The sequence below is a fragment of the Marmota flaviventris genome, chromosome 2 (assembly GCF_047511675.1).
Source record: "Marmota flaviventris isolate mMarFla1 chromosome 2, mMarFla1.hap1, whole genome shotgun sequence".
Lineage (NCBI taxonomy): Eukaryota > Metazoa > Chordata > Mammalia > Rodentia > Sciuridae > Marmota > Marmota flaviventris.
Window position 1 is genome coordinate 9676038 of NC_092499.1, and position 25456 is coordinate 9701493.

Here is a 25456-nt window from a genome sequence, read left to right on the forward strand (position 1 = left end):
GATTAGTTAACAGACTGATACACGAACCATCTAGAAGAGTCCCCTTTCCGGGAGAATGCTTACCCTGCTAGGTCAAGAACATGAATTGCCGGAATTACATTTGTTCCATCTCCAAAAACAGGTAAAGCAGGGACCTCACCCAACCAAGCTATCTGAAAGAAAAACAAAGAACAGCATTTCCCCTGGTTCTATGGGTCTGACTGTTGCAGATCACCAGCTCCAGAAGAGCTGACCACCAGCTGAGAGATCCCCTCCAGGAGAGGCTTCATAAATCAGTCCTCATGAAATTTATCTAGAATTCACTCCTCTCAGGAGGAATAGGGTGTGACTTCAGGACATTCTGCTAAGTGAAATAGGCCAGACACAGAAAGATAAGTACCACATGTTCCCTCTTATGCGTGGAAGCTAAAAAAAAAAAAAAAAAAGTTGATCTGAATGGAGAATTACTAGAGGCTGGGAAGCAGGAGGTGGGTGAAGGGAAGTTGGGTTTGACCAGTACTTGGGAAGCTGGTGAGGGGTGAGGAGGAGGAACTGGGTTCTGATGGTAGTTAGATGTAGAGTGGTCCCATTTTCTGAGGTGGAGCTCTGGAGGGGGAGCAGGTTTGGGGGTGACTGCAGGATTTAGGGCTGGGGATGTGGCTCAGAGGTAGAGTTAAGGGACTGAGGGGGCAGCTGGACCTGTAGAGCTGGAGTGTAAGAGAGAGCCTGGCTGGGGGGCTAGGTCTGGAGGACACTGGTGCCCGTCCTGGGGGAGTGGCCCAGGGAAAGAGCCTAGAGGGGGGAGACAAAAGGGTCGGCAGAGGCCCTGGAAGGCCAACACTCAGCGGTCAGGCAGGGCGGGGCGGCCGAGAGGGGACAGGACAGGGTGTTTTCTGAGGCTTATCCTCTTCAGCTGTCATATTTATTAAAAAATAGATCCAACCAGCCTTTCAACTACCCTCTTCCCTCTATCTCTCCCCTGTTGTCTCTATCCCTCTTTTACAGCAAAATTCCTCTTCAACTCCTCTCCACCTGCTCCCTGCAGAACCCACTCCTGCGGGACTGTTGTCCTACAGCCTCGCAAAACCCAGTGGCCAACTCTCAGGTCTCATCTGACTTGATTATCTGTGGCATGTGACATGATTTCTTTCCTTCTTTCTCTTTATTGACTCAGCAGTGTGGATTTGAGCTCAGGGCCTCGCGTGCTTTGTGAGCGCTCCTTGACAGAGCTGTCCCCAGCCTTCATTCTTTCTTTTTAGAGACTTTTTTGCTTGGCTCTCTCAGTACTCTTGTTTCTTCTCTTACCTCCGGGCACCCCGGCAGCCTCCGCTTCTCATTCCCTCTCATCTCCCTGGAGCCCCTAAACACTGGAATGTCCGACTCATATCTTCTCCACGTTCCTTCTCTTGGTGAAGTCGTCGGGTCCCACAGATCTAAAACCTTCTCTATGAGGCAGCCTGTGACATGACATGTCAATCCTGATCTCTGATCTCTAACTCTTACGTCCAACCGCCTACTCTGATCTGTGCTTGAAATCAGTCATCTCCAGTCACAGGCCCAGACTGGACTCCTGAATTCCCACTGCATTCGCCCTGCCCTCCTCCAGCGCCGATCCTGCCCATCTCAATAGCCTGCAGCCCCCATATGTCCACTGCTTACACCCAGATCCTTTTCATGGTCCTCTGCTTTCAGTCCCCTTTGCATTCACAGTCTGAGCAATCCCACTGCCTCTACCTTCCCCACACACCCCGACCGGAACAATTTTCAGCATCACCACTGTTTCCACTCAGGTCTCAGACCCTCCTGGCTGGTCTCCCTCCCTCTCCATTCTGCCTGCCCCACTAGGGCACATCCTCACCTAGCTGCAGAACAGGCACGATCTTTTAAAACTTCAGATTGTGACTTTTGTGCTCAAAACAGTCCGATGGTCTCCCAGCTCATTTAGGGGAAAAAAGCCAAAGCTCTCACGGTGGCTGGGACCTGGGCTCCGCCTGACTCCCTGAACCTCCTTGGGCCTCCTGGTCTTCCTGCTGTTCCTCAAACACAGCCATCACATTTCCACCTGGGCTCTTTGCATTCAAGTCCCACTGCCTGGAATGTTCTTTCCCCAGAAAGCACCTTAGTGATTTCCCTCGTTGCCTTTCCCTCAGACACCACATCTTTAGAAAGTCTTCCCTGAGCCATCTCCCCGCCTGGCACGCTCCACCTTATTCTGTGCTGCTGGGTTTCGGAGCGTGTTTCAACTTCTGAAATGTTCCATATTTGCTGGTGTCTTTGTTCACATCTTCATCTTCTTTGTTTTTAGCTTACCCCACTAGAAGTAAGCACCACAAGGACAGAGGCTTTATGATGTTATTGTGTCCCCTGTACCTGTAAGAGTTGGCACATGGTCGGCACTTAATATTTATTTCATCAGTGAAAGGAAATCCATCTTTTCCTTTACTGTTCTCAGCGTGTGAACATAAGTGGTTAATAATGGCAACTAAGCGCAGGTGGTAACGGTAGATGCCCAAGTTTTTCCTTATTATGTGGAACTAGCCACCTTCAATCTGCATTTCCTTATTGCAGCACACTTTTTATTTATTATTTATTTGTGGTGCTGGGGATGGAACCCAGAGGCAAAGTGCTCTACCACCGAGCTCCACCCCGAGTCCCGCAAAACACGTTAAAATATCCATAGTCATTGAAAAGTCCTACCTTAAAAAAAGTGTGTAAGATGCCTTCTTCCACCCCATACTGAAGTCCGGCAGCAATAACATAAGTTGCGAATTTTTTGACCTGTTAGTTAAAACAGAACAAAAGCTGAACATAATGTTTAACAATCGTGTTTACTAGATCATTTGAGAAGTTAAAATGAGCACTGAAGGAAGTTTCATTAACTCTTCCAGGCTTCTTAGGTATTGTCTAGGACAGAAATAATGTTCTTTAAATGGGAGAACACACTTCTGCACTATTCAGGAATGTCTTTGACCACAGTTAAAATTTAGTTGAATGCTGGTGCAGTGGTGCACACCTGTAATCCCAGCAGCTCAGGAGGCTGAGGCAGGAGGATCACAAGTTTGAGGCCAGCCTCAGCAACTTAGTGAGGCCCTAAGCAACTTAGTGTCTCAAAATAAAAATAAAAAAGGCTGGGGATGAAGGACAGTGGTAAAGCACCCCTGGGTTCAACGCCCTGGTACAAAAAAATTTTTTTTTTTTAGTTGGGAATCCTAATTCAATTAAAGCCAAAGCTATTATTTGTAAAAATGTAATACCTGAAAGTTTTATCCTGGTACTGGGGGAAGGAACCTTTAAAAAGGGACCTTCTGTGAAGTTCTTTAACCACTTAGTAGGGTAGGGGTGGAGCACGAAGCAAGTTGGGGGAGTTTTAGCTGGCATGGATGTTCACTCACCCGACCTGGGGTGGGCCAGGCACTGTGAGACTTTGCCTCAGTGGTGGCACTGGGGATGGAACCTGGGGCTCAGGTAAGTGCTAGGCAAGTGCTCTACCACTGAGCCACACCCCACCCAGCATGTATCTGTGTTTTAATACTCATCACAGTGCCGAGAGTGGCCCAGGGCATATGGCTTTCTGGCATGTTGGAAGCTTAGGGCAGAGCGCGTACCTGGGCACTGATCTTCCTCCTCTGTGCCCTCCCCATTCATATTCTAGTAAATATGTGACCTGGATGGTGCTTAATTAAGAAATCGAGCTGGGAGCAATGGTACTTCTGTCATCCCGGCTACTTGGGAGGCCGGGGAAGGAGGATCATTTGAGTCCAGGAGTTTTTTGAGGCCAACCTGGGCAACACAGTGAAACACTTTCAAAATAAAAAAGTAATAAGGATAAAAAAGAAAAAAAAAAAAACCCAAACAACAAATCAAATCCCCAGATAACCTCGTGTAATTAATTGTTGGCATGATGTTTTTCTGTGTTGCTGATCTAAGGTTCCAGTCTACAAGGAGCAGTGACCTCTAGAGGGCTTGTGGGCAAGTGCTCCAGCCCTTTCCACTCAGCCCTGTCCCCAGCCCTTCCAGGGAACACCCGACTTCCAGACTTCCAGAGGCTGCCTCACTTCAGATCAGAACTTTAAAAACCTTTGGTTAATTAGATTGCTTTATGGTGTGGAAGTGAGGTGTCCCCAACACTCCTGTGTTAATTCAGGAATGATCAGAGGTAATATAACTAGATTACAAGAGCCGAAACCTCATTAGACCATCCTGGTTTGAGTGGGTGGTAGTGCAGGCAGGTGGGCATGGCTAGAGGAGGTGGGTCACTGGGGGTGCCCTGGCAGGTGCATCCCCCCTCCCGCCCCCCGCTTCCTGGCCTCCATGCGCTGATAGCTCTCCTCCATGACTGCTGCCTCCCACCAGGGCCCAGAGCACTGGAGCTGCCGTCTGCACTGAGACCTCTGAAACTGTGGTCCTCATTCCTACCAGTGGAAGAGCTGAGCAAGGTGACCTTGTTCCCGGGTTTCTCCTAAGTGTCCTGGGTAATGTGACAGCAAAAGACTCCCCAAATGAACTTTTTGTCCCCTAACTTGCTCTTGTCAACACATTTGGGTCACAGCCAAGCAAAAGCTAGCTAGAGCAGGTTGGGCAGTCAGCCTCCCTGGAGAGGAGGCCGTGGCTGGGGGCGCTGCTCTCTTCAGCTACCCATTACCAACTGAAGTAGCACGGTGGCGCAGCGGGGCTATCGGGCTGCTGTCTTGTCTTCCTTCCTTTCTTTCATTTGTGTGGTGCTGGGCATCAAACCCGGGGCCTCCTCATGCTGGAAAGGGCTGCACCACTGAGCCACACCAAGCCCCCACAGTAGAATGAAGTCCTCTCGAGGACTTGCTAGAATTGGAGAGTCAGAGGTTGGTAAATTCAGGGAGGGAACGATGAACTGAGGACGGAGCCCAGCAGGAAAAGCCACAGGGTGGCAGAATCAGGGCCATGGAAGGAGGTTTTGAGGAGCAATTACATCACTGTGCTACAAGGATCTGGAGTGCTCCCCGAAGGCCCATATGTTAGCACCTCAGCCTGGAGCTGTTGGAGGTGCTAGAACCTTCAGGAGGGGGTGCCAAGTGGGAGGTCTTCAGGTCGGGTGGGCAGGGGTGGGGAGGGGTGGGGATGACCTTGAGGGGATTGTGGGACTCTGTCTCTCCTTTCTTCTTCTTCTTCTCCTTCTCCTTCTCCTTCTCCTTCTCCTTCTCCTTCTCCTTCTCCTTCTCCTTCTCCTTCTCCTTCTCCTTCTCCTTCTCCTTCTCCTTCTCCTTCTCCTTCTCCTTCTTCTTTTCCCTCCAGCTATGAGGTGGCCTCCTCCAACACACACTCCCATCATGATGTATTGTGCCACCACAGGCCAAGACAACAGGGACAGTAAGTCATGGACTGAAACCTCTGAAACAGCGAGTCAAACAAATCTTTCCTCCTATTAGTTTATGATCTCAGGTGTTTTGTTATAGTAATAGAAACCTGGACAACACATGCTATAATTGGTCCTCATTCCTACCAGTGGAATAGCTAAGCAAGGTGATCTTGTTCCCTGTTTTCTCCTAAATGTCCTGGGTAATGTGACAGCAAAAGATTCCCCAAAGGATTTTAAAAGTCTATGTGCATGAGGTAATCCTGCAGGTCCTCTCAAGCCCCAACTAGATGGGCATGCATTTGCTTTCTGGGAAGAAATTAAATAACTGTTGAGGTTTTATGGGGTGGGTGGGAGAGTGCAGCTAAGAATTCAGGGGGTAGAAGACGGCTCAAAACAGAAGGGATAAAACAGAGGAAGATTCTAAACATGGGTGTGGGGGGTAATGCAAGTTTAAAAAAATGCTCTTTTGGGGAGGATGTTCTGGGGGGTGATATTGGACAAATCACATTGTCACATTGTGTGCATGTGCAGATATCAACAACAAATCCTACCACTGTGTACAACTCTAATGCACCAACCAAAAATGTGGGGAAAAATGCTCTTTTTTTCACTCATTCTTTCTGATAAAATGTTTAAGGAGGAAATTGGTTTCAGTAAAACATTCTCGTTAGCAGCTTTATTTTAGGATGCTTTGAATCTTTTATGGGTCACTTTGGTCTGAGACTATGGTTTGGGAAAAGGTGCTAGGAACTGAGCAGGCTGAAGTTAGGGTTCAGATGCCCCCCATTGTACTTTAAAAGACACATACCAGTATTTTGCTTGAACTAAGGGCTTGAAGGGGGTCTGCTGGGGAGACAGGACCCTTTAGAGAAGAGAAATAGAAGACTTGAGAGTGGATGGCGTGGAGTACTGGGCCTCAAGCAGATGATGACTCTGAGCACTTCCCTTCCTGTGACGTCAATAAGCAAGGAAGAGTCATAGGGGCTGTGGGGTGTGGCTCAGCGGAGAGACCTGGCCCAGCAGGTGTGAGGCCCTGGGTTCCACCCCAACCCACCCCCACACACACACAATAAAGAAACAAATAAATAAATGGTGGTGGTGGTGGTGTGTGTGGGAGAAACAAGAAAGAAAGAAAGGCTAGCATCATTTTAGGCTGGTATCAGAAAGTCAAAGTCTGGTTGGCTTGTTTGAATTTTGGTGAAACTTTGGGAATCCTATTGGGTTACACGCACCATGTTATAGGAGAGACATTTCACTTTCTTTTCTGTGCTAATGTCATCAAAGAATGCAAAATCGGGAATACACATATTGAACATTCTAGTCAAATCAAGTTTACAAATATTTCTATTTTGCCTTTCTTTTTAAATTTTTTTTAATTTTGGTTGTCGATGGATCTTTATTTTATTTATGTTTATATGAAGTGCTGAGAATCAAACCCAGTACCTCACACGTGCTAGGTGAGTGCTCTACCACTGAGCCACAACCCCAGCCCTATTCTGCCTTTCAATAGCTATCCTGTACTTGCTTAGAGAGAAAACTCCTAAAATGTACCAATAACTGATTGATTATAGAAAATACAAATAGAACAAACAAAAAAGCAATTATAATCTTTCATAATCCACAGACACAGGGGCCTTTTCTATGTTAGGTCTTGTGTAACCCAGACAGTGGGAAAACTATTAGCATCAGACATTATTCTACAACATTCTATCAGAACGACAATTCTTGGTGTCGATTCTTCTTCTTTGTTTTGTGTGTGTGCGTTTCAGATTGAGCCCAGGGAATCTTTACTATTGAGCTACATCTCTATTTTTTTTTTTTTTTTTTGAGACAGGGTCTCGATAAATTGCTGTCTAGCCTTGAATTTGTGATCCTCCTGCCTCAGCCTGTAGAGCTGCTGGGATTACAGTTGTGTGCCATCATGCCCGCCTTGATTTATGGTATTAATTCTTAATTGATTTTTGACAATTAGTTGGCAAATGACTGAGATCAAAAATAGTGCATTTATCAAAGATATTAAAAAATTGGGCTTTCGATGTAGATTGGTGGTGGAGTGCTTGATGAGCATGCATGAAGTCCTGGGCTGATCCTTAGCACTGGGAGAAGAAACAAAACAAAACAAAAAACAAAACAAACAACAACAAAAACAGAAGGAAAGAAATAAAGATGGAGATGAAAAGAATAGATTTCATTATTTGAAGGTGTTTGATTTTTATAATAAATATTAATGATAATAAGATGATGATATTTCTTTACTTCAGACAACTAGTTAGTTTTTGCGTATGATCATTTATTTTAAACTAATGAGACATAAATGATCAACAATCATGAATTTTAACAAAACAATAAAGTTATGGAATTTGGCACTGGAAGAATATTAGAACATCTAATCTAGCCCCTTTGCTTTATTTATTTTAACCCCAGAAATTATGTGGCTCAGTGGTAGAACGTTGTCTAGCATGTGCAAAGTCCTGGCTTTAATTCCCAACAGTTAGAAAAAAAAAGACATCATAACCCCAAAAGTTTAATGACTTGATAAAGGTCATAAGCTAGTGGACAGAAAAGGGAATTGAATTCCTAATTCATTGCTAATGTCAATGTGTTTTTTATAGTCAGCCAGAACTTGAGGACACTTGAACTTCTGTTGTAATATATTCCAAGACCACTAGGTGTCACCTTAGAACTATTATTCCACATCACTTAACTGTGGGTCTTCTAGGGGAAAAATGTAATGAAATCCTTAAGGGAATCCTTGGGGTTCCATATAAGATAAACAGGGATGATGACAGAAGCACCTACTTCACAGAATTTTGTAAATTACACATGAGATCCTGGAAGCTAAGCCCCTAATGACTTCTCAGCTATTACTACTTCTTCATTACCAGGGTATTCCACCGTTTATGTTGATGAAAGGCAAGAGAAATAAAATAATTTTATGATAGATATATGTAAAAATGATACATTTGTTGCAACAGAAGGCTAATAAGCTATTATTATTATTATTATTATTATTTATTTGGTAGTGGGGATGGCACCCAGACCTTGTGTATGTAAGGCAAGTGCTCTACCATGGAATCGCACCCCAGCTCTAATAAGCTCTTATTATTGTTTACATAAACTTCTCAGCCTTCAGTATGTTTTAATAGTGAATGACTGTGGATGTGTCAAGATAAACTCTACTGGATGATAGAGTTTTGGAGTCAGGGGGAAATAATAAAAGCAAATCCACAGGCCTGTTGTCTGATGGGTCTCAGTTTGAATCCCAGCCCCACCACTTTCCCATGGTGTCTGCATCTATGAAGGGGACAGTGATGTCCGTGGACAATACCACTGTTGTAAGGGGTAGATCAGACAAGGCAGAGCAGTGCGCAGGATGGCTTGGCAAATCCTAGTTAACCCCTGGAAGGTGCCATCTCTTTATTTGCAAGATGAAGTTAATATGCACTTTTCAGAATTGTTTTAAGAAACAAATGAGATAGATTCTGGGATCAAGGACAATGTAGTTCCCCTCTTTTCCATTCCAACTGAGTTATCTGCATCTTCTGGACCAGGGACCCTTGGGATGTTCAGACCCCTTGATGGGTGAGGGCTTTACTTCAGTGGGCTAGTTGAGAGCCTGGGCCAGCACCCTAAGGACAGTACATCTTGGGGTGAACCTGAAGCTGAGAGATCTGTGGGTGTTAATACAAGGAAACTAAAACAAAGGTGTTTAAAGAATTGTGATAGTGTGAATAAAGCCAGGAGCATTTCCAGCTGTGCAGACAAGTAAAAATATTACCTTAACCAGGTTGAGTAAATATGAATGAGGAGGAAGAAGCCCAGGTACACTGCCTCAAAAAACCCCTTTTCTACCCTAAATGTTCTATGACTCCATACTTACATTTTTTCCAAATTTGAGAACCATTTTTTCAGCATTGATGTGGTCTGTAAAATTAGGATGATGCTTTCTTCTTCGATAATCCTCTTCAGTAAATGGGACCTCAGAATCATCCTACGAGAGAGAAAAGGTGCAGACCTAGTATATTAGAGCTCCTCTGCAGCCCAGAGATGTGTTTTTTAAGTTCAAATAAAGCTTAAAACTACTGCTCATCAGTAGGGTAACTGTGGTCAACAGCAATTGTATATTTCAGAACAGTAAGTATTTTAACATTCCCAACATAAGTGATAAATGTTTAAAGTGATGGATATTCCAATTACCCTGATCTGATCACATTGTATAGATGTTATTAAAATGTACCCTATAAGTATGTACAATTATTATTGTCAAATTTATAAAACTAAAAATGTATTATTTTAAAACAAACAAAAAATCCTGCTTTTAAAAATTTTTATTTTTTATTTTTATTTTTTGTGGTGCTGGGAATGGAATCTGGGCTTCATGCATGCCAGGCAAGTACTCTACCACCGAGCCATATCCACAGCCCACTACTGTTTCTTTTAACAGTGATTTCATTTCTTGAGAATGCTTTAGGCCGCAAATTTAATAATTTAAGTTTAATCTCAGCAAATTAAAATTTTACATGTCTTTTATTTTGTAGAGACAGTGGCAGGTTGTTACTGTGGTTCCATAAAGGTATTCAATCCTTCTCAGTAGTCCATGTAATGTACACCCCCACCGCCCATGGTACTGGGGACAGAACCCAGAATCTTGCACCTGCTGGGAAAGTGCTCCAACTTTGAGCGACATTCCCAGACCTTATTTTTAACTTAAATCATGTTTTTACCCTCTTGTCCACACGCCTCTCCCCTCTCCGCAGTCAATCACATGTTAATACTAATAAAAACATTACGTGTGCAAAGTTCAGTCTCGGGCTTTATAAACTGCCTCCATCCCATAAGATGAAGTATCAGTTCATCCTGGAACTCATGGATCAGAAAAATCTAACAGTCCACTGTTAAGAGCCACACCCGAAGGGGCCCCAGCAAACTTCCAGCTGCCAGCAAACTTCCAGCTGCCAGCTGATGATTGGCTCACAGTGGCCCTAGCAACTTCTAGCTGCCAACTGATTGGCTCCTCTGCGGTGATGCTCATTGGGCTGTTTCCCTGCCCTTTCAGACCACGGAGCTGCTCATTGGGGGACTTTTTTTGGCTCCGCCCACGTGACCCAGCCAATCAGCCTCAAGAGCAGGAGGAGTGGGGGAGGTTGAGAGGCTTGTGGGAAGCCGGTGGTGGCAGTTGGGCTCTGAAGGTTTTTCCTGAGGAGCTGTGTGGTTTGGCGTGTGTGGTTCTAAAAATAAAGTTCGTTTCTTTTGACAAGTGGCTCCTGAATTGTGCCCAGCCAGACTGCGGCATTTGGTGGGCCACACGGGGAACGACTGAGGGTAAGTGATAAGGTAAACTGCTCGCCCCTGAGGGCAGGGCGAGAGGATGGGTAGCCATTTTAAGATTCTTCTTTTGTTTTGTTTCGCTTTTGTTTTAAGTTTCCTGTCCCTGGAGATGAGTGAGACGGAAGAAAAACCGCTCACATCTGAGGAAAAACTATTTGCGTCTGAGGAACAGATAGGGAGAAAGGACAGATGGACATTTCAGGAGGATAGAAAGGCTATAATGATTTTTTGTTGTTCCATTTTTGTTTCATTCTGTCTCGGTTTTGTTTGGCGTCATCTTGTTGGGTTGTATTATAGTAGAAATATGGGATCAGAAACTAGTAAAAAACAAACCGAAAGAGTGTTAAGTAAATTGTTAGAGGAAGGAGGCATCTCAGTAAAATCAAGAACAGTCAGGGCATACGTTGATACAATACAAAAATGTAGCCCATGGCTTTTTAAGGAGGAGTTGTTAAATATATCACAATGGAACCATCATGGTGAAGATTTAAAAAGAATAGAAAAGAAAAGCCCAGGGACTCTACCAGTTGGCACATTGCCATTGTGGACGTTTGTATCTTGTTTGCTTAGTCCAAAGCCTTCAGTTCAGACAATGGTAGAGGAAGGAGAAGACATATTGATTCAAGTAAAAGAGAAGGTCTCTCAAGTTAGTCAGAAAGAGGAAAAGATTCAAGTAAAAGAGAAGGTCTCTCGAACTAGTCAGACAGAGGAAAAGATTCAAGTAAAAGAGAAGGTCTCTCGAACTAGTCAGACAGAGGAAGAAACTTTAGAGCAGAAAAAGCCATCAGGGGAAAAGTTACAACAGGAGACTGCTACTAACACCTTTCTATCACCAGAGGGCGTAAGTGTCCAACCAACAGCGCCACCTCCATATGCTGGGAGGCTCCCAACCCCCGCAGTTGATAGTTGGGATCCTGAGACAGGATCTCAAATATTAACATGCCCTGTATTTGAACAGGCAGGAGGGCAGCGAATTCACCATGCTTTAAATTTCAAAAAAGTGAAGCAGCTAAAAGAGGCTGTAACAACCTATGGTCCTCAAGCACCCTTCACTGTAAGCATGGTCGAATCCATTACCAACTTGAACATGACGCCAGCAGATTGGGCTAATATGTGTAAAGCTGTGTGAAATGGAGGACAATACCTGTTATGGAAGGTTGCCAATGAGGAATTTTGCAAGGAGTCGGCTAGGCGAAATGCAGCAGCTGGTTATCCTCAGAGAAATCTAGATATGTTGTTAGGAAAGGGACCTTATGAGGGTCAGCAGCAACAAATTGCATATGATCCTGGCGTATACATACAAATTGCTGTAGATGCGGTTAGGGCATGGAAGACTTTACAAGGACATGGAGGTTTACAAGGTCAATTATCTAAGGTAATACAAGGAGCTAATGAACCTTATGCTGAATTTGTAGATAGGCTTATTCAAACAGCTACCAGAGTTTTTGGGAATACAGAACAAGCAATGCCATTAATAAAACAACTGGCTTATGAGCAAGTGAATCATTGGTGCAGAGAAGTCATTAGACCATGGAAACATGAAGATTTAAACACATATATTAAATTATGTAGAGACATTAATGAACAAGGGCAAGTCGTGGCAGCTGCAGTACAACAGGTTTTAGATGCCAGAGACATTAATGAACAAGGGAAAATCATGGCAGCTGCAGTAAAACAGGCTTTAGATGCCAGGCCAAGAACATGCTACAATTGTGAACAAACAGGCATTTTAAAAGGAATTGCCCCATAGGAGGAGGGTTTAACAAAACTAGGTATCAAAGGAGTAGAATACCGGGTATTTGCCCACGATGCCGTAGAGGGAGACATTGGGCTAATGAATGCCATTCTCAAACCACCATAGAGGGTACTCCATTATCAAAAAATGAACAAGGACCAGGTGTTTATCCACGATATCGTGGAGAAAGGCATTGGGCTCCATTGCCAAAAAAATGGACAGCGGGGTCCAATGCTCCGGGGCCCAAAACCACAAATATACGGAGCACTGGAGGAACCCAGCAATCCCATCAGGGTAGTGCTCAGGACACATTGTCCATTAGATCCCTCATCAGACAAACCAGAGGGAGCGCAGGGTTGGACATCTGCGCCCCCGCCAGAACAGTACTAACTCCAGAGATGGGAGTTCAAATCATTCCCACAGGGGTAAAAGGACCTCTTCCCAAAGGAACAGTAGGCTTATTATTGGGACGCAGTTCTTCTACTCTAAAAGAACTTATGATAAGTCCTGGGGTAATTGATCCCGATTATGAAGGTGAAATAAAAATTATAGCCAGTTCTCTAAAGGGTATATCAGTAATTTCACCAGGAGATAGAATAGCACAGTTACTAATAATACCCAGCCTACATGATAAATTTTCCAGTTGTACTGTAGAAAGAGGTTCCAGGGGATTAGGCTCCACAGGTGTAGATTGGGCTATGCTTTCTTTAAATTTAGATTCTCGCCCCATGCTAAAACTAAATATTCAAGGACATGAATTTAATGGGCTAATGGATACAGGTGCACACCTTAGCATCATCTCTCGTCAAGAATGGCCAAAACATTGGCCATTACAACAAGCCACTCAAACGCTTCGAAGCCTAGGAGTGGCGACTAATCCCCATAGAAGTGCAATGGTATTAGATTGGAAGGATCCTGAAAGATGTGAAGGAACTATACAACCATATGTATTGGATCATCTTCCCGTAAATTTATGGGGACGAGATGTCCTAGATCAATTAGGTTTGACATTAACAAATAACATCAATCAAAATGCACCCACTATTATGGCTAGACAAGGTTTTAGGAAAGGAAAAAGATTAGAAAAACAAGAACAAGGTATAGCAGCACCAATACAAATAGATCAAGGAACAGACAGACATGGGTTGGATTTTCAGAAAGGGCCACTGAGACAATAAAAATTACTTGGAAATCAGAAAGACCAGTATAGGTTCCTCAGTGGCCCCTGACTAAAGAAAAGATACAAGCAGCCCATGACCTGGTCAAACAACAATTAGCGGAAGGACATATACAATCTTCTGTATCTCCCCATAATACTCCCATTTTTGTCATCAAAAAGAAATCTGGTAAATGGAGATTATTGCAAGATTTAGGAGCCATTAATAATGAGATGGTTATTATGGGACCTGCTCAATCGGGGATTCCTCAATTGTCTGCTTTGCCAAAAACCTGGTATGTTTTAGTTATAGATATTAAAGATTGTTTTTTTTCAATTCCAATTCATCCTGAGGATAGTCCACGTTTTGCATTTACTATCCCTGCACTGAATCATGAAGGTCCTGATCAGAGATATGAATGGAAAGTACTCCCTCAAGGGATGGCTAACAGCCCAACTATGTGTCAAATTTATGTTAACAAAGTAATCCAGCCACTTAGAAATCAAAATCCTGAACTACAAATATTTCACTATATGGATGATGTATTATTAGCACACAAAGATAAAAACACATTGCTAGAATGTTATGCCACACTTACAAACTTATTAAAAAATTATAATCTAGAGATAGCAATAGATAAAGTACAATTAAATTTTCCAATTAATTATTTAGGAGTTCTATTATCCTCAACCATGGTCCGTCCACCAAAAATTCAAATACGAGTAGATCAACTCAAATCACTTAACGACTTTCAAAAGTTATTAGGAGACATAAATTGGATAAGGCCTTATCTAGGCATATCACCAGGAGAGTTGGGACCTTTATTTGATATCCTAAAAGGTCCATCAGATCCAAATTCACCCTGAATGTTAACTCCTGAAGCAAGAAAGGCATTAAAAATCATTGAAACATATATGGAAAATATGCATTTGGATAGAATTGATATAAGTTTGCCTTTATTATTTATTGTACTACCAACAAAAAATATTCCTACAGGAGTATTTTGGCAAGAAGGTCCATTATTATGGATACATTTATCTTATTTTCCTAACACTATTTTTACTAGGTATCCTGAGGCTGTAGGACAATTAATACTCAAAGGAATAAAAGCAGCAAAAGGAGTGTTTGGGATTTCTCCCAATAAAATTATTACTCCATATACTATGAATCAAATTGATGAGTTAGCTAATGAGTTAAATACTTGGGCAATAATCATGTGCAAATCTAATGTTTCATTTGACAACCACTTACCATCTAATCCTTTATTGTCTTTTTGGTCATTGCATCCTGTAATTTTTCCAAATATGACAAGAAAAACCCCTATCATGAATGCTCCAAATATATTCACTGATGGGTCAAATAATGGTACAGCAGCGATCGTTATACCTGATCAAACTTTTACATTTTTAGTACCCAAACAATCAGCTCAAAAGATAGAGCTTAATGCAATGCAGTATTACAAGCTTTTGTGATGTTTAAAGATTCTGTATTTAATTTATTTTCCGATAGTCAATATATAGTTAGTGCTATAATATCCCTTGAAGATGCTGGTAGGATTTCTCCTTCCTCTACTGTTTTCTCTTTCCTTTCCACTATACAAAGTCTAATCTGGGACAGAAAAGATCCATTCTTTATAGGACATATCAGGGCACATACAGGATTGCCTGGAGCCCTTAGTTTGGGCAATGATTTAGCAGATAAAACTACACATGACATACATATTTTCTCTACACTAGAAGAAGCTACAAATTTTCATAAAAAGTTCCATGTCAATGCTAATACTTTACAAAAGCGTTTTAAAATAAATAAGGAACAAGCTAGACAAATAATAAAACAATGTCAAAATTGTGTGACCTTTTTACCACAAGTTAATCTTGGAATCAATCCTAGAGGAGTGATGCCTAACCATATTTGGCAGATGGATGTCATACACTTGCCAGAATTTGGAAAATTAAAATATTTGCATGTTACAGTTGATACTTCTTCTGGATTTTTGATGGGCTCCCTTCATGCCGGAGAAAAAAACTAAAGATATTATAGCTCATTGCTTACAAAATTTTGCCACTGTGGGCGTTCCAAAACATTTAAAAACAGATAATGCCCCTGGTTATACTTCTACCTCTTTTAAACAATTTTGCTCATCATTTGGCATTACTCATATAACAGGAATCCCATACAATCCACAGGGACAAGGCATAGTTGAAAGAGCTCATCAAACTATTAAAATGTACTTATTAAAGCAAAAAGAGGGAATTGGGAAGGGGTATATATTCCCCAAAGATAAACTTAGAATAACCCTTTTTACTCTAAACTTTTAAAATTTGGATTCATCAGGGCTTAGTGCTGCGGAAAGGCATATGTGTCCAAAAAAATGTACATAAGCCCAAGGTACTTTGGAAGGATATTCTAACAGGACAACGGAAAGGTCCTGACCCAGTGATTGTCTGGAGTCGGGGTTCTGTTTGTGTGTTTCCACAGGGAGAACAGCAGCCGATTTGGATTCCAGAGAGATTAACTAAAGCGATTTCTACAGACCAAAAAGAAGATGATTTGGCTCAAATCCATAACAGCTGATATCCAAAACTCCAGTTTGGCTATCCTTACATCTGCGACAGAACCAGGATGCTTTTTTCAATATCTATTTTATTATTACCCTTTCCCACATCATGAAGTTCTATTTTGTTTTTTGAGCTCATAACAGACCTAGGTTAATGTTTTGCTGATCAGTTCTATTTTTTGACTATAGAGTTTTTAAACATTGCAATGGAGATTTCACCTGTAAAAAGTTATAAGGCCTTTACTATTATGTTATGTGTTGTATGTATTATATTATGTGTGCACACTTGTGTTTTATGTTGTATGTTTGTATGTACGTATATCCATATATCATATATGATGAGTGCTCATGAAAAAATGGATCCAAATATTTTTTTTTATTCACGTGATTTAAATGGTTTAATTTAAGTTGGGTAAACAGCTGTTGAGGATTGTTTTAAAATGTGAACAAACAAGGAGTTTAACAGATCTGTTTTTTTACTTTCACCTTTCCTTTTCATTATATTTAATAATTCTGTTCAAGATAATGTAAATTGTTAAGAAAATTGTTTTCTTTTAGTGCCTTCTGGAATGTTACATAATTTTTTCTTTAGCCATTATTGCCAGAATTCCTATCTTCATCCCAGTGCTGGTGAAGACAAAGATAAAACCAATCTACAGCTTCTGCAATAGCCATCACTGAACTGCTTGCAGAACTTCCCTGGACTATGTATCACTTGTATGCATTGTGAACTATCTGTTGGTGCAGCGACTTGTGGTAGTGTTGGGGTATTTTTGCTCATGGTGTCATCGGTGGTACAATTTTTTCCAAAAGGAGCCGTCAATTGGCTTGGTGTATCTTCCTCCCTTCTGCTTGTCATGGTCCTTCAGCTAAAATTTGGGGGCCAACAGAGGTGAGGCAAAGAACCTCACCCCCCGCCCCCGCTGGTACAAAGACCTATCCACAGGTGTGGCTGTATGCTGAACTGGTAGTCAATAACGGGTAAGATCCAATTGCAATGGTACCAACCTAAGACAGGAGGCTGACGCCTTGAGGTCAGCTCATCAGATTATGGGTAAGGACCATATGTACTATTGGACAACCTAAGGCAGGCATGGTCCCTAAGCCACATGCTTGTTATTTAAACAGAGAGGGGGAGATGTTGAGAGCCACAGCCGAAGGGGCCCCAGCAAACTTCCAGCTGCCAGCTGATGATTGGCTCACAGCGGGCCCCAGCAACTTCTAGCTGCCAACTGATTGGCTCCTCTGCGGTGATGCTCATTGGGCTGTTTCCCCGCCCTTTCAGACCACAGAGCTGCTCATTGGGGGACTTTTTTTGGCTCCGCCCACACGACCCAGCCAATCAGCCTCAAGAGCAGGAGGAGTGGGGGAGGTTGAGAGGCTTGTGGGAAGCTGGTGGTGGCAGTTGGGCTCTGAAGGTTTTTCCTGAGGAGCTGTGTGGTTTGGTGTGTGGTTCTAAAAATAAAGTTCGTTTCTTTTGACAAGTGGCTCCTGAATTGTGCCCAGCCAGACTGCGGCAGTCCACTTTAACTGTTCAGCACGTTCAGCCCCTCCACAGTCACCCTCTTCAGGGTGCAGACCTCAGAGGGATGCCTCTGAAACCACCGATTCCTGGGGACTCAAAAGGAACAACTGAGAGTCATGCAACTTCTCAAACATCTGTCCAGACTTCGAGGTCCTTGTTAGGTCGGTGGCAGCGACTTGGTGGTGACTTAGTGGCAACTTAGAACAAAGCAGCCCGTGCTGCTTTGAACATCAATCAGATGCCGGCGGAAACGCCTGTCAATCAGCCAGATCTCCTGACTAACGCCTGTCAATCAGCAGGACCCCCTGGCCAATCCTGGAGTTCAGCCAACTCCCCTGACCAACTCCAAGGGGGCAAGGGACCCTAGAGACACCTTTTTCTGTCTCAAGCCCTTCCCTTCCTGCTGTAAGCCCCATAAAAGTCCAGTCTGGTTGAGCTTCCACGCAGTTTCTCCTCAGACCCTTCCCCTGTCCTCTCTGTGGGTCTGATCGAGTTCCGCCCGGGAGTGATATCTCAATAAAGCCTGTTCAGCGGCCCTTTTAAATCTGCCTCCTTTGGTTGCTGCCTGCCCAGCCTGATCTGACAGTTCTCTTTAAAAATACACTGCTCTTTATGATCTTCATGATAGGCCATTGATCTAAATTAGATAACCAATCCAAAGCACGTGAGCCCAGTGCGTATGAGGAATACATCCAAAGGAACATAGGAAACAGGTGACTGCCCTGCTGTAGAAGCCCCACTTGCACACCCGTTGGAGAGACGGGAGGAGACTCAGATGGCTAGAGCCGAACTGGGAATTGGCAGAGGATTAAGCAGGCAATAGCCGGATTATCAGGGTTTATGGCCATGTTAGTAGTTTAGATTTATTTTGAGAGTGACAGAGGATATTGAATGGTTTTAAGCTTTCTCAGCAGGATTGCAACATGATCTAAATTATATTTTAACAAGATCTCTTAGGCTATATCATGGAGAATGGCCCAGAAGAGTTGATGGCAGGCAACAGCCACACAGCAATTTTAAGCTAAGGGCTAAGGCTTGGGCCAGAAAGTTGCCAAGGACACAAAGAGAACTAGATGGCTTTCTGATATAATTTGGATGACGAGTTAATGGCATTTCCTGATGGACTGACTGAAGGTTGGAAATGAGGTTAGAACACTGATAATGGGGATGCCCTTGGGGGCAGAGAGAGAGACATAGCTTTTGAGAGGAAGATCAAGTTAAACCACCTCAATTCTGTGCACATAGTAGAAATTTGATGAATACGTACTGTATGATCAGATGTCCTCTTTTTAAACTTCATTTCTTTTCATTTCATTGTTGTAGTGCTAGGGGTCAAACCCAGGGCCTAAGTCTGCTGGGCAGGTGCTCTATCGCTGAGCCACACCCCCAGCACCAGATTATCCATCCTCTCAAATCGGGTTGCCAGAAAAATACAGAGTACTCAGCTGAATTTGAATTTTACAAAAATGAATGATTTTCTATTGTAAGTAGAAGTAGGTCTTTAATACTTACACTAAAAAAAAAAGACTCATGATAAAAATCACTTGTTGCTTATCTTAAATTCAAATTTAACTGAGTGCCCTTGTTTATATTTTTATTTCCTGACTCTGGCAACCCTACCCACATGGGGTCTGGAAACAGTGTGATCAGCTTTGCCTTGGAGATGAAATCAACTTGGTAGCTCCATAGACCTGGATAACACGACACAGCGGCCAGCCTGCCTGAGGGACTCTCCTCTGCTCCCTGTGACTCTGCCTGTGACACCCCTCCTTGTGGAATTTGACCCACCCTCAGTCCCATGGCTGCAGTTTTATAAGGTGAACTGCAAGGTTCTGAGGCAGGCCCTGTTGGTTTGGGTTTTGTTTTACTGTGCTCTTACATGTCTGCCAGGAAAGTGTTCCTCCGCTAGGCCACATCCCCAGGCCTGGCCATAGGCTTGTATTAAAGAAAAGGGAGATTAATTTCTTTGGCAGGCCGCACTGCAGCCCATAAATTCAAATCAACCAGGACTGTAGATTCTGAGTGGTCATTTCTCTCTTCCTGCTTGTGAGGAGGCCTGGTCGTGCATTTTCAACCTTTGCTACCAGTTGTTGGGTTGGGTTCCTTTGGTCCTTAATGGTCACTGTTACGACAATAACAACATAGTACATTTCACTTTTCTTTTTTTAAAAAGAGGTGGGATTTTATTATGTGGCATAGGCTAGGGACTTGAGCAATCCTCCCACCTCAGCCTCCAACTAGCTGGGATGACACCCGAGTACCCCGCTTGACAATCTCCTTTCTAAAGGGTGGCTGATTGTGACCACCCGTGTGAGTCACATGCTGGATACTTATCCTAAGTGGCCATTATTTGTGTCAGCCAGAGCCTGTCAGTTTTTCTTACTCTGGACTATTTGGTTCATCAGGGTCACCTCTGGTTTCCTGTTTTCACTCACCCATACAGAAACAAGAACACACAGACTTCAGAAACAGTTATGACAGGGGAAAAAAACAACCCCAGTATACATTGAAATTCTCTTACTTATTGAAATCAATACAAATCAAACATTTTGTCATATTCACCCTTTTGTGTCAAAACTGATTTTATGTAGTTTTGTATTTGCTTGGATGCTTTGGGCTGTAAATCACATACAAGCAAGTTGGAAATGGCCAAAGCACCAGGAAACTCATTTTCTGCCATACATGGGTGACTCTGGGCACCATGGGCTGGCCTGGCTCTGCTTTTCGGTTGCACCCTTGGCTCCATCTCCCTATGGGGGTGGCCATGCCCTGGCAGCAGAAGGGCAGCAGCAGGTCCAAGCTCCACAGGCAGACCTAGAACGTCCGCAGAAGGAGTGTGGGGACAAGTGCATGGAGTACTGTATACATGGCATACGTTAAGGGTGCCTGAGTGGCAAACCACTCTCCTTGTGTTGGGCATGTGAGTGGCAAACCGCTTACCCTGTAGGCACAGCCCTGGGTGTGAGGCCACATGTTGTGATCCCATCACTTGTTCCATAGTCCGATCCTCCGTTGGTCGCTGCAAGGACAGTTGGCCAGAAATTGCATTGGTGGCTGCCTGTAATCTGCTTACCTACTGCCTAAACATATATACATGGTAATTGCTCAATAAAATCAGATCTGCTTTCTGCTTGGTCTCCTGAGGTCTTGATTTGTGACTTTGCAGCCACTCTCTCCTCTACCCTGTTCTGTGGACCTCCTCGCTGGATGAGAGAGAGCCCATGCAAAGGAGAAGGACTGCATCCTCACCGAGGACTCCGTTAATCAAGGAGCAGCCATACCCAGAGTCTCAGCTGGCTTCCTGTGCTGAGACTGGACCTTGCTGGTCTCCCGGCACATGGCTATACCACACACCCTGGCTCTCCTGCAGCAGGTGTGCTCAGGTGGGTAGGTCGAGGTCACAGGGATTCACAGAAGTGATGAGCACCTTGACCCAGCTTGGTTCATAAAGTTGCCTGTGGCTCTACACAGACTTGGTGTAAATGTGCACACAGCCTGGGAGGCTTCTGGAAGGTGGCTGAGCCAGCTGAAGGAGCCCCAGTCCCCAGTCAGAGTTCAAAGGAGAATTAATCATCAGGAGCACCTGTTTTACAAATCACATGTGCAAGAAATGAATTTCCAGCAGGGTGCACTGGTGCCCACCTGTAATCCTGCTGAGGCAGGAGGATTGCAAGGTTGAGGCCAGTCTTGGCAAATTAATGAGAGACTGTCTCAAAAAACAAAACCAAACCAAACCACAAAATAACAGTGTGGGCATTGTAGTTCAGTGGTAGAGCACTTGACTAGCATGGCTGAGATCTAGGGTTCAATCCCCAGTACTGCAAAAACTTCCACCATGTTTAAGCCATTTTGCATTTTGGGGGTTGGTTTGTTACATCCTCATACTTCAGAATCAAGTTGTTGTCCACCCCTTAAACAGTTGTTGGCAAGAAGAATGGACCATCATGGTGGGTCTGGATCAGCTGGGAGCTGGGGCAGTTTCCCTTCCTTGGGTCTATGGATAGTGTGGACATCTGAACAAATCCAGTCTCTGCTGGCCAGGATGGCATGGCGACTACCTGACAGGAAGCCAGTTACATCCACACGGCCCTGGGTTCCCCCTTCCCTTCCGCGTGGCATGATGCTGTCGTGACTTGGCACAGTCCTCTGACTCCAATGAACCACGGCACACCGGTCAGGGTCCTGGCAGGAAAGCATGAACCTTCTCGCATGGGCATCTGAGTGCAGTTTAACAACAGGGCTATTAAGGAAGATGTGGGCAGGAGGCAGGGGAAGCCCCATGCCTGCAGCCATGACCACGATGCTCTGTACCACTCCTAAGTCCGAAACTGTCAAGGAGCAAGTGATTAGAGCCTGGTGACAAAGTTGGGTGCGACAGGAGCAGCAGCCTGACGAGGGACAGCCCATCAGCAGCAACTCTGCAGAAGGGCACTGGGCGAGCAGATACCCTGACTCATTCTTGTTGTCTCTTCCTTCCTCTGGCCAGTGTGTCCCTTGGCCAGACAGAGGTGGGAGCCCAGGACAAGGCTGCCTGCTGCTGTAGGCTTCACAGTCAGAGACAGAGTGCTCTGGAGGGGCAGGTGGACAACATCCAGTACACAGACCTACCATGGGGTTCCACTTCTCACAACTTGGCATGTCTCACAACCTTTGTCTCCCCAGCACTCCCAGGACAGCTCTGGAGGTATCTGGGCTTTCCAGCACCACCAGAACATTCCAGGCCCATCCAAACATTTACCAGCCCACGGCAGGTACTGACTGCCTGCCACAAAATCCCAGAGCTACTAGGCTTGGCCCAGGGAGTCCACGATTACCATCTGTGCACCGGTGATGCCCAGAGGGCTGCTGGGGGCCACTGTGCAGGGTGACAGGGTTGAGGTATCTTCCATAAGCTCATGAGTTTCAATGATTTTTGCAGCTCATCATACTGGTGACTCCTCCTTAGAACCAGCTCCCAAGACTGTTAGATTTTCCTGGGATGATCACAAGGAGACAGAAGCAGAAAAGAGCTGAGGCTTTCTTGAGTTCCCAGACGTCCCCGGTCCCTATCCCCAGTGGCAGCTCTGTCCCTGGGTCGTAAGGCACTGTTCATGTCTTTGCAACGGCTTCCTCTTTCTGTTAAACTGACTCCAGCTGGACTGCCCTAACTGATGGTCCTCCTCAGCTCGTCCTGATTTCAGACAGAAGCCACATCTTCCTCTGCCACCTGCTCTTCTGCTGACTTCGTGGGGACAGACATGCTTGCTTTGTGTAGCCCATGTTTTCCACCTATAACCCACCCCCGTCCTCATTTCAAAAGCAAAGCTCAGATATAGTATCATTTCATCCATGAACATGTTATCAGTTTTATTGTAGCTAAATTTATTAATTATTCAAATATTTAAATTATTAGGACTTGTTTAAGAAATCCTTCCATATAAATTCTATAAGTTTTCTTTAAAAACTAAAGTTTTGCTTTTTACTCTAATTATGTGACCCACCTTGAAATGACATTTTGTGCTGAGAGAGGGAGAGTTCAGGAGGGCTGAAGGGAGTGTTCTGTGCCTTAACTGCTGTGAATGTGCGTAATCAGGCGTTTGTCCAAACCCAGTGCTGTGCAGGAACGGGGTCAACTTACTATATGTACGTACACCTTAGTAGACGTGATCTTTAAAATGATCATTAGCCACTAGGAAAATACAACGGAATCCAGTGCAAGGTGAGGGCCAGAGGACTCAGGAACCAACCTAGGAGCTGTTTCTCCATATTTTCTCTGGGGGATCAATAATTCTTCACTCTTGGTCCTTTTAGTTCAGGGGACTGATCCTCCCTGGTCTGCAAGGAGTTATAGGATCCCTGGTCTGGAGATCAGACCACTGTATTCCCTTGGCCACAGTGATAAGTTCAAGGTTAGGCCTGTGACCTAAGACCTGGCCAAAGAGCATATTCCAGTCCTGGCATAAGACATGACCTAAGAGGAGAGTAAACGGAAGCTCAGGAGGCCCACACAGGGGCCGCTGGGAGTCAGAAGGAGCAGGGAGCTGACTGGCGGAGGAAGCCTGCTCTGAGGAGGAAAGAAGCCGTGGAAGAGGGCAAGCTCTGAGCACGTGGCTGCAGCCTGGAGGTCCAGCTGTGCCTGCAGTTGCCACTTTGCTGAAGTCAATGGGGACAGTCAGTCAGGAAGACTGCAGGGTGGTCAGCCAGTCCAGTGGTCAATGATTGTTTTGTAGGGGACTGCTATAGTTTAGATATGAGGCGACTCCTCCTTAGAACTGGCTCCCAAGACTGTTAGAATTTCCCGGGATGATCACAAGGAGATAGCAGCAGAGAAGAGCAGAGGCTCTGAAAGCATGTGTGACACAATGTAAGAATTTTCAGAGGTAAGACGATTGGGTTATGAGAGTCTTGAGCTAATCCGTGCGTTAATCCCCTGATAGGGGTTAACTGGGTGGTGTCTGCAAGCAGGTGTGGCTGGAGGACACAGGTCATGGGCAGAGTGACGCTGGGGTTTGTATTTTGTTCCAGGAGAGCAGAAGCCTCTCTGCTTCCTGATTGCCATGTCCTGAGATGCTTTCCTCCTCCACACCCTCCATCATGCTAGATCTTGAACAAGTGACCCTTGAGACTCAACGTTCACTTTCACACTGGGTAATGAATGACAATCCTTGAATCACTGACACCACCCAGAGCCAGCAGGAATTCACCACTGCAGTGGGGTCTCTCATCATTGCAAACCCTTGGCTTTGGCTGTGATGCCGAGGTGTTGAGGGGGACGCGCTTCTGTGTCTGGCCTCGCTCGGTCCAGGTCCCAGAGGTCCTCCAGGTCAGATACAGGCCCTCCTCCGGTTGTTGCCCACAGTGAAGCAGACCCTTTAATGGCTCCCGTCAGTTGGTTCTCCTTCAAGATCAGAGCCGTGGCGAAGAGGGACGTGCCTGACTATGAGCAATGACCATCACTGAGTGTCCACTTGGCAGTCCTTAATCACTTTACATTTTGTTTCCAGGTCCATGACTTGATCTGACCTCTTCCTGTCAACATCAGCGGATTTTTGGTGAACAAAACAACTTGGGATTAAATCAAGAGCTGACAAACGAGATATGTGAGGGCTGCCAGCGTAACAGGGCCTGCTGTTTGACATTGAACCTTTCCTTTTTCAGTAAGGTGGAGGGCACTCTAACAACAAAGAGTATAGCACAGGAAATGCATAAACCAGTAGCATGGTCTTGATTATCGAGAACCATGCACTAGGTGCTACACTTCTCCACAGCAGGCAGCTCATGAGGTTGGTTGGTCTGCACTGTATCACCCAAACACATGAGCGGCGCCTTGTGTCAGGACCTCAGGAATGTCCTTGCTCCATTACAACTTTATTGGACCACCCTACAGATGTGTCCCTCCATGACCAAACACCGTTATGCAGTGCCTGACCACAGCTTACAAGGTAGCATTTTAGAATCCTCTGTGTCCTGTAAACCAATGGAGTCCCGCAGAACCAACCAAATGGGCTTAGAAGCACTAGATTCAGCTGCACACCTGCAACAGGAGTAAGAAAGCACAGCTCACTGTACAAAGCTCCTTCCATATGTAGCCAGCAAGGCCTTGGGGTGAAAGGTTACCTAAAGGAAAGCTGAAGTTCTACTTACTGGGTCCAGAGGTTTGGATCGTGCCCAAGTCATCACGGTGGAGAGCAGAATAAATACCTTTCTCTTTTCAAAATGGCTGACTTCTTCACTCAGCGCTGCAGGACCAAAAAGCAGAGCAGTTATTTGGACCCATGCAGAATTTGTTTTAGCAATCACACCTACTATTAGATATTGGGGCGGGGGAGGGCTTGAAGTTTCTTCCTCAGCGAGCAATTTAGCT

The 25456-nt window shown here is 44.6% G+C and overlaps 1 protein-coding gene across 1 annotated transcript in view; it reads right to left on the reverse strand.

The window, feature by feature from the left end:
- Ak7 (adenylate kinase 7) overlaps window positions 1–25456 on the reverse strand; it is a 70277-nt gene that overhangs the window by 33360 nt on the left and 11461 nt on the right. Inside the window, exons 4-7 of the mRNA XM_027950919.2 lie at window positions 25237–25331; window positions 9192–9302; window positions 2677–2757; window positions 64–152 (exon numbers count right to left, since the gene is read on the reverse strand). Coding sequence (XP_027806720.1) covers window positions 64–152; window positions 2677–2757; window positions 9192–9302; window positions 25237–25331 — 376 coding nt within the window. The remainder of the gene's footprint in view (window positions 1–63; window positions 153–2676; window positions 2758–9191; window positions 9303–25236; window positions 25332–25456) is intronic.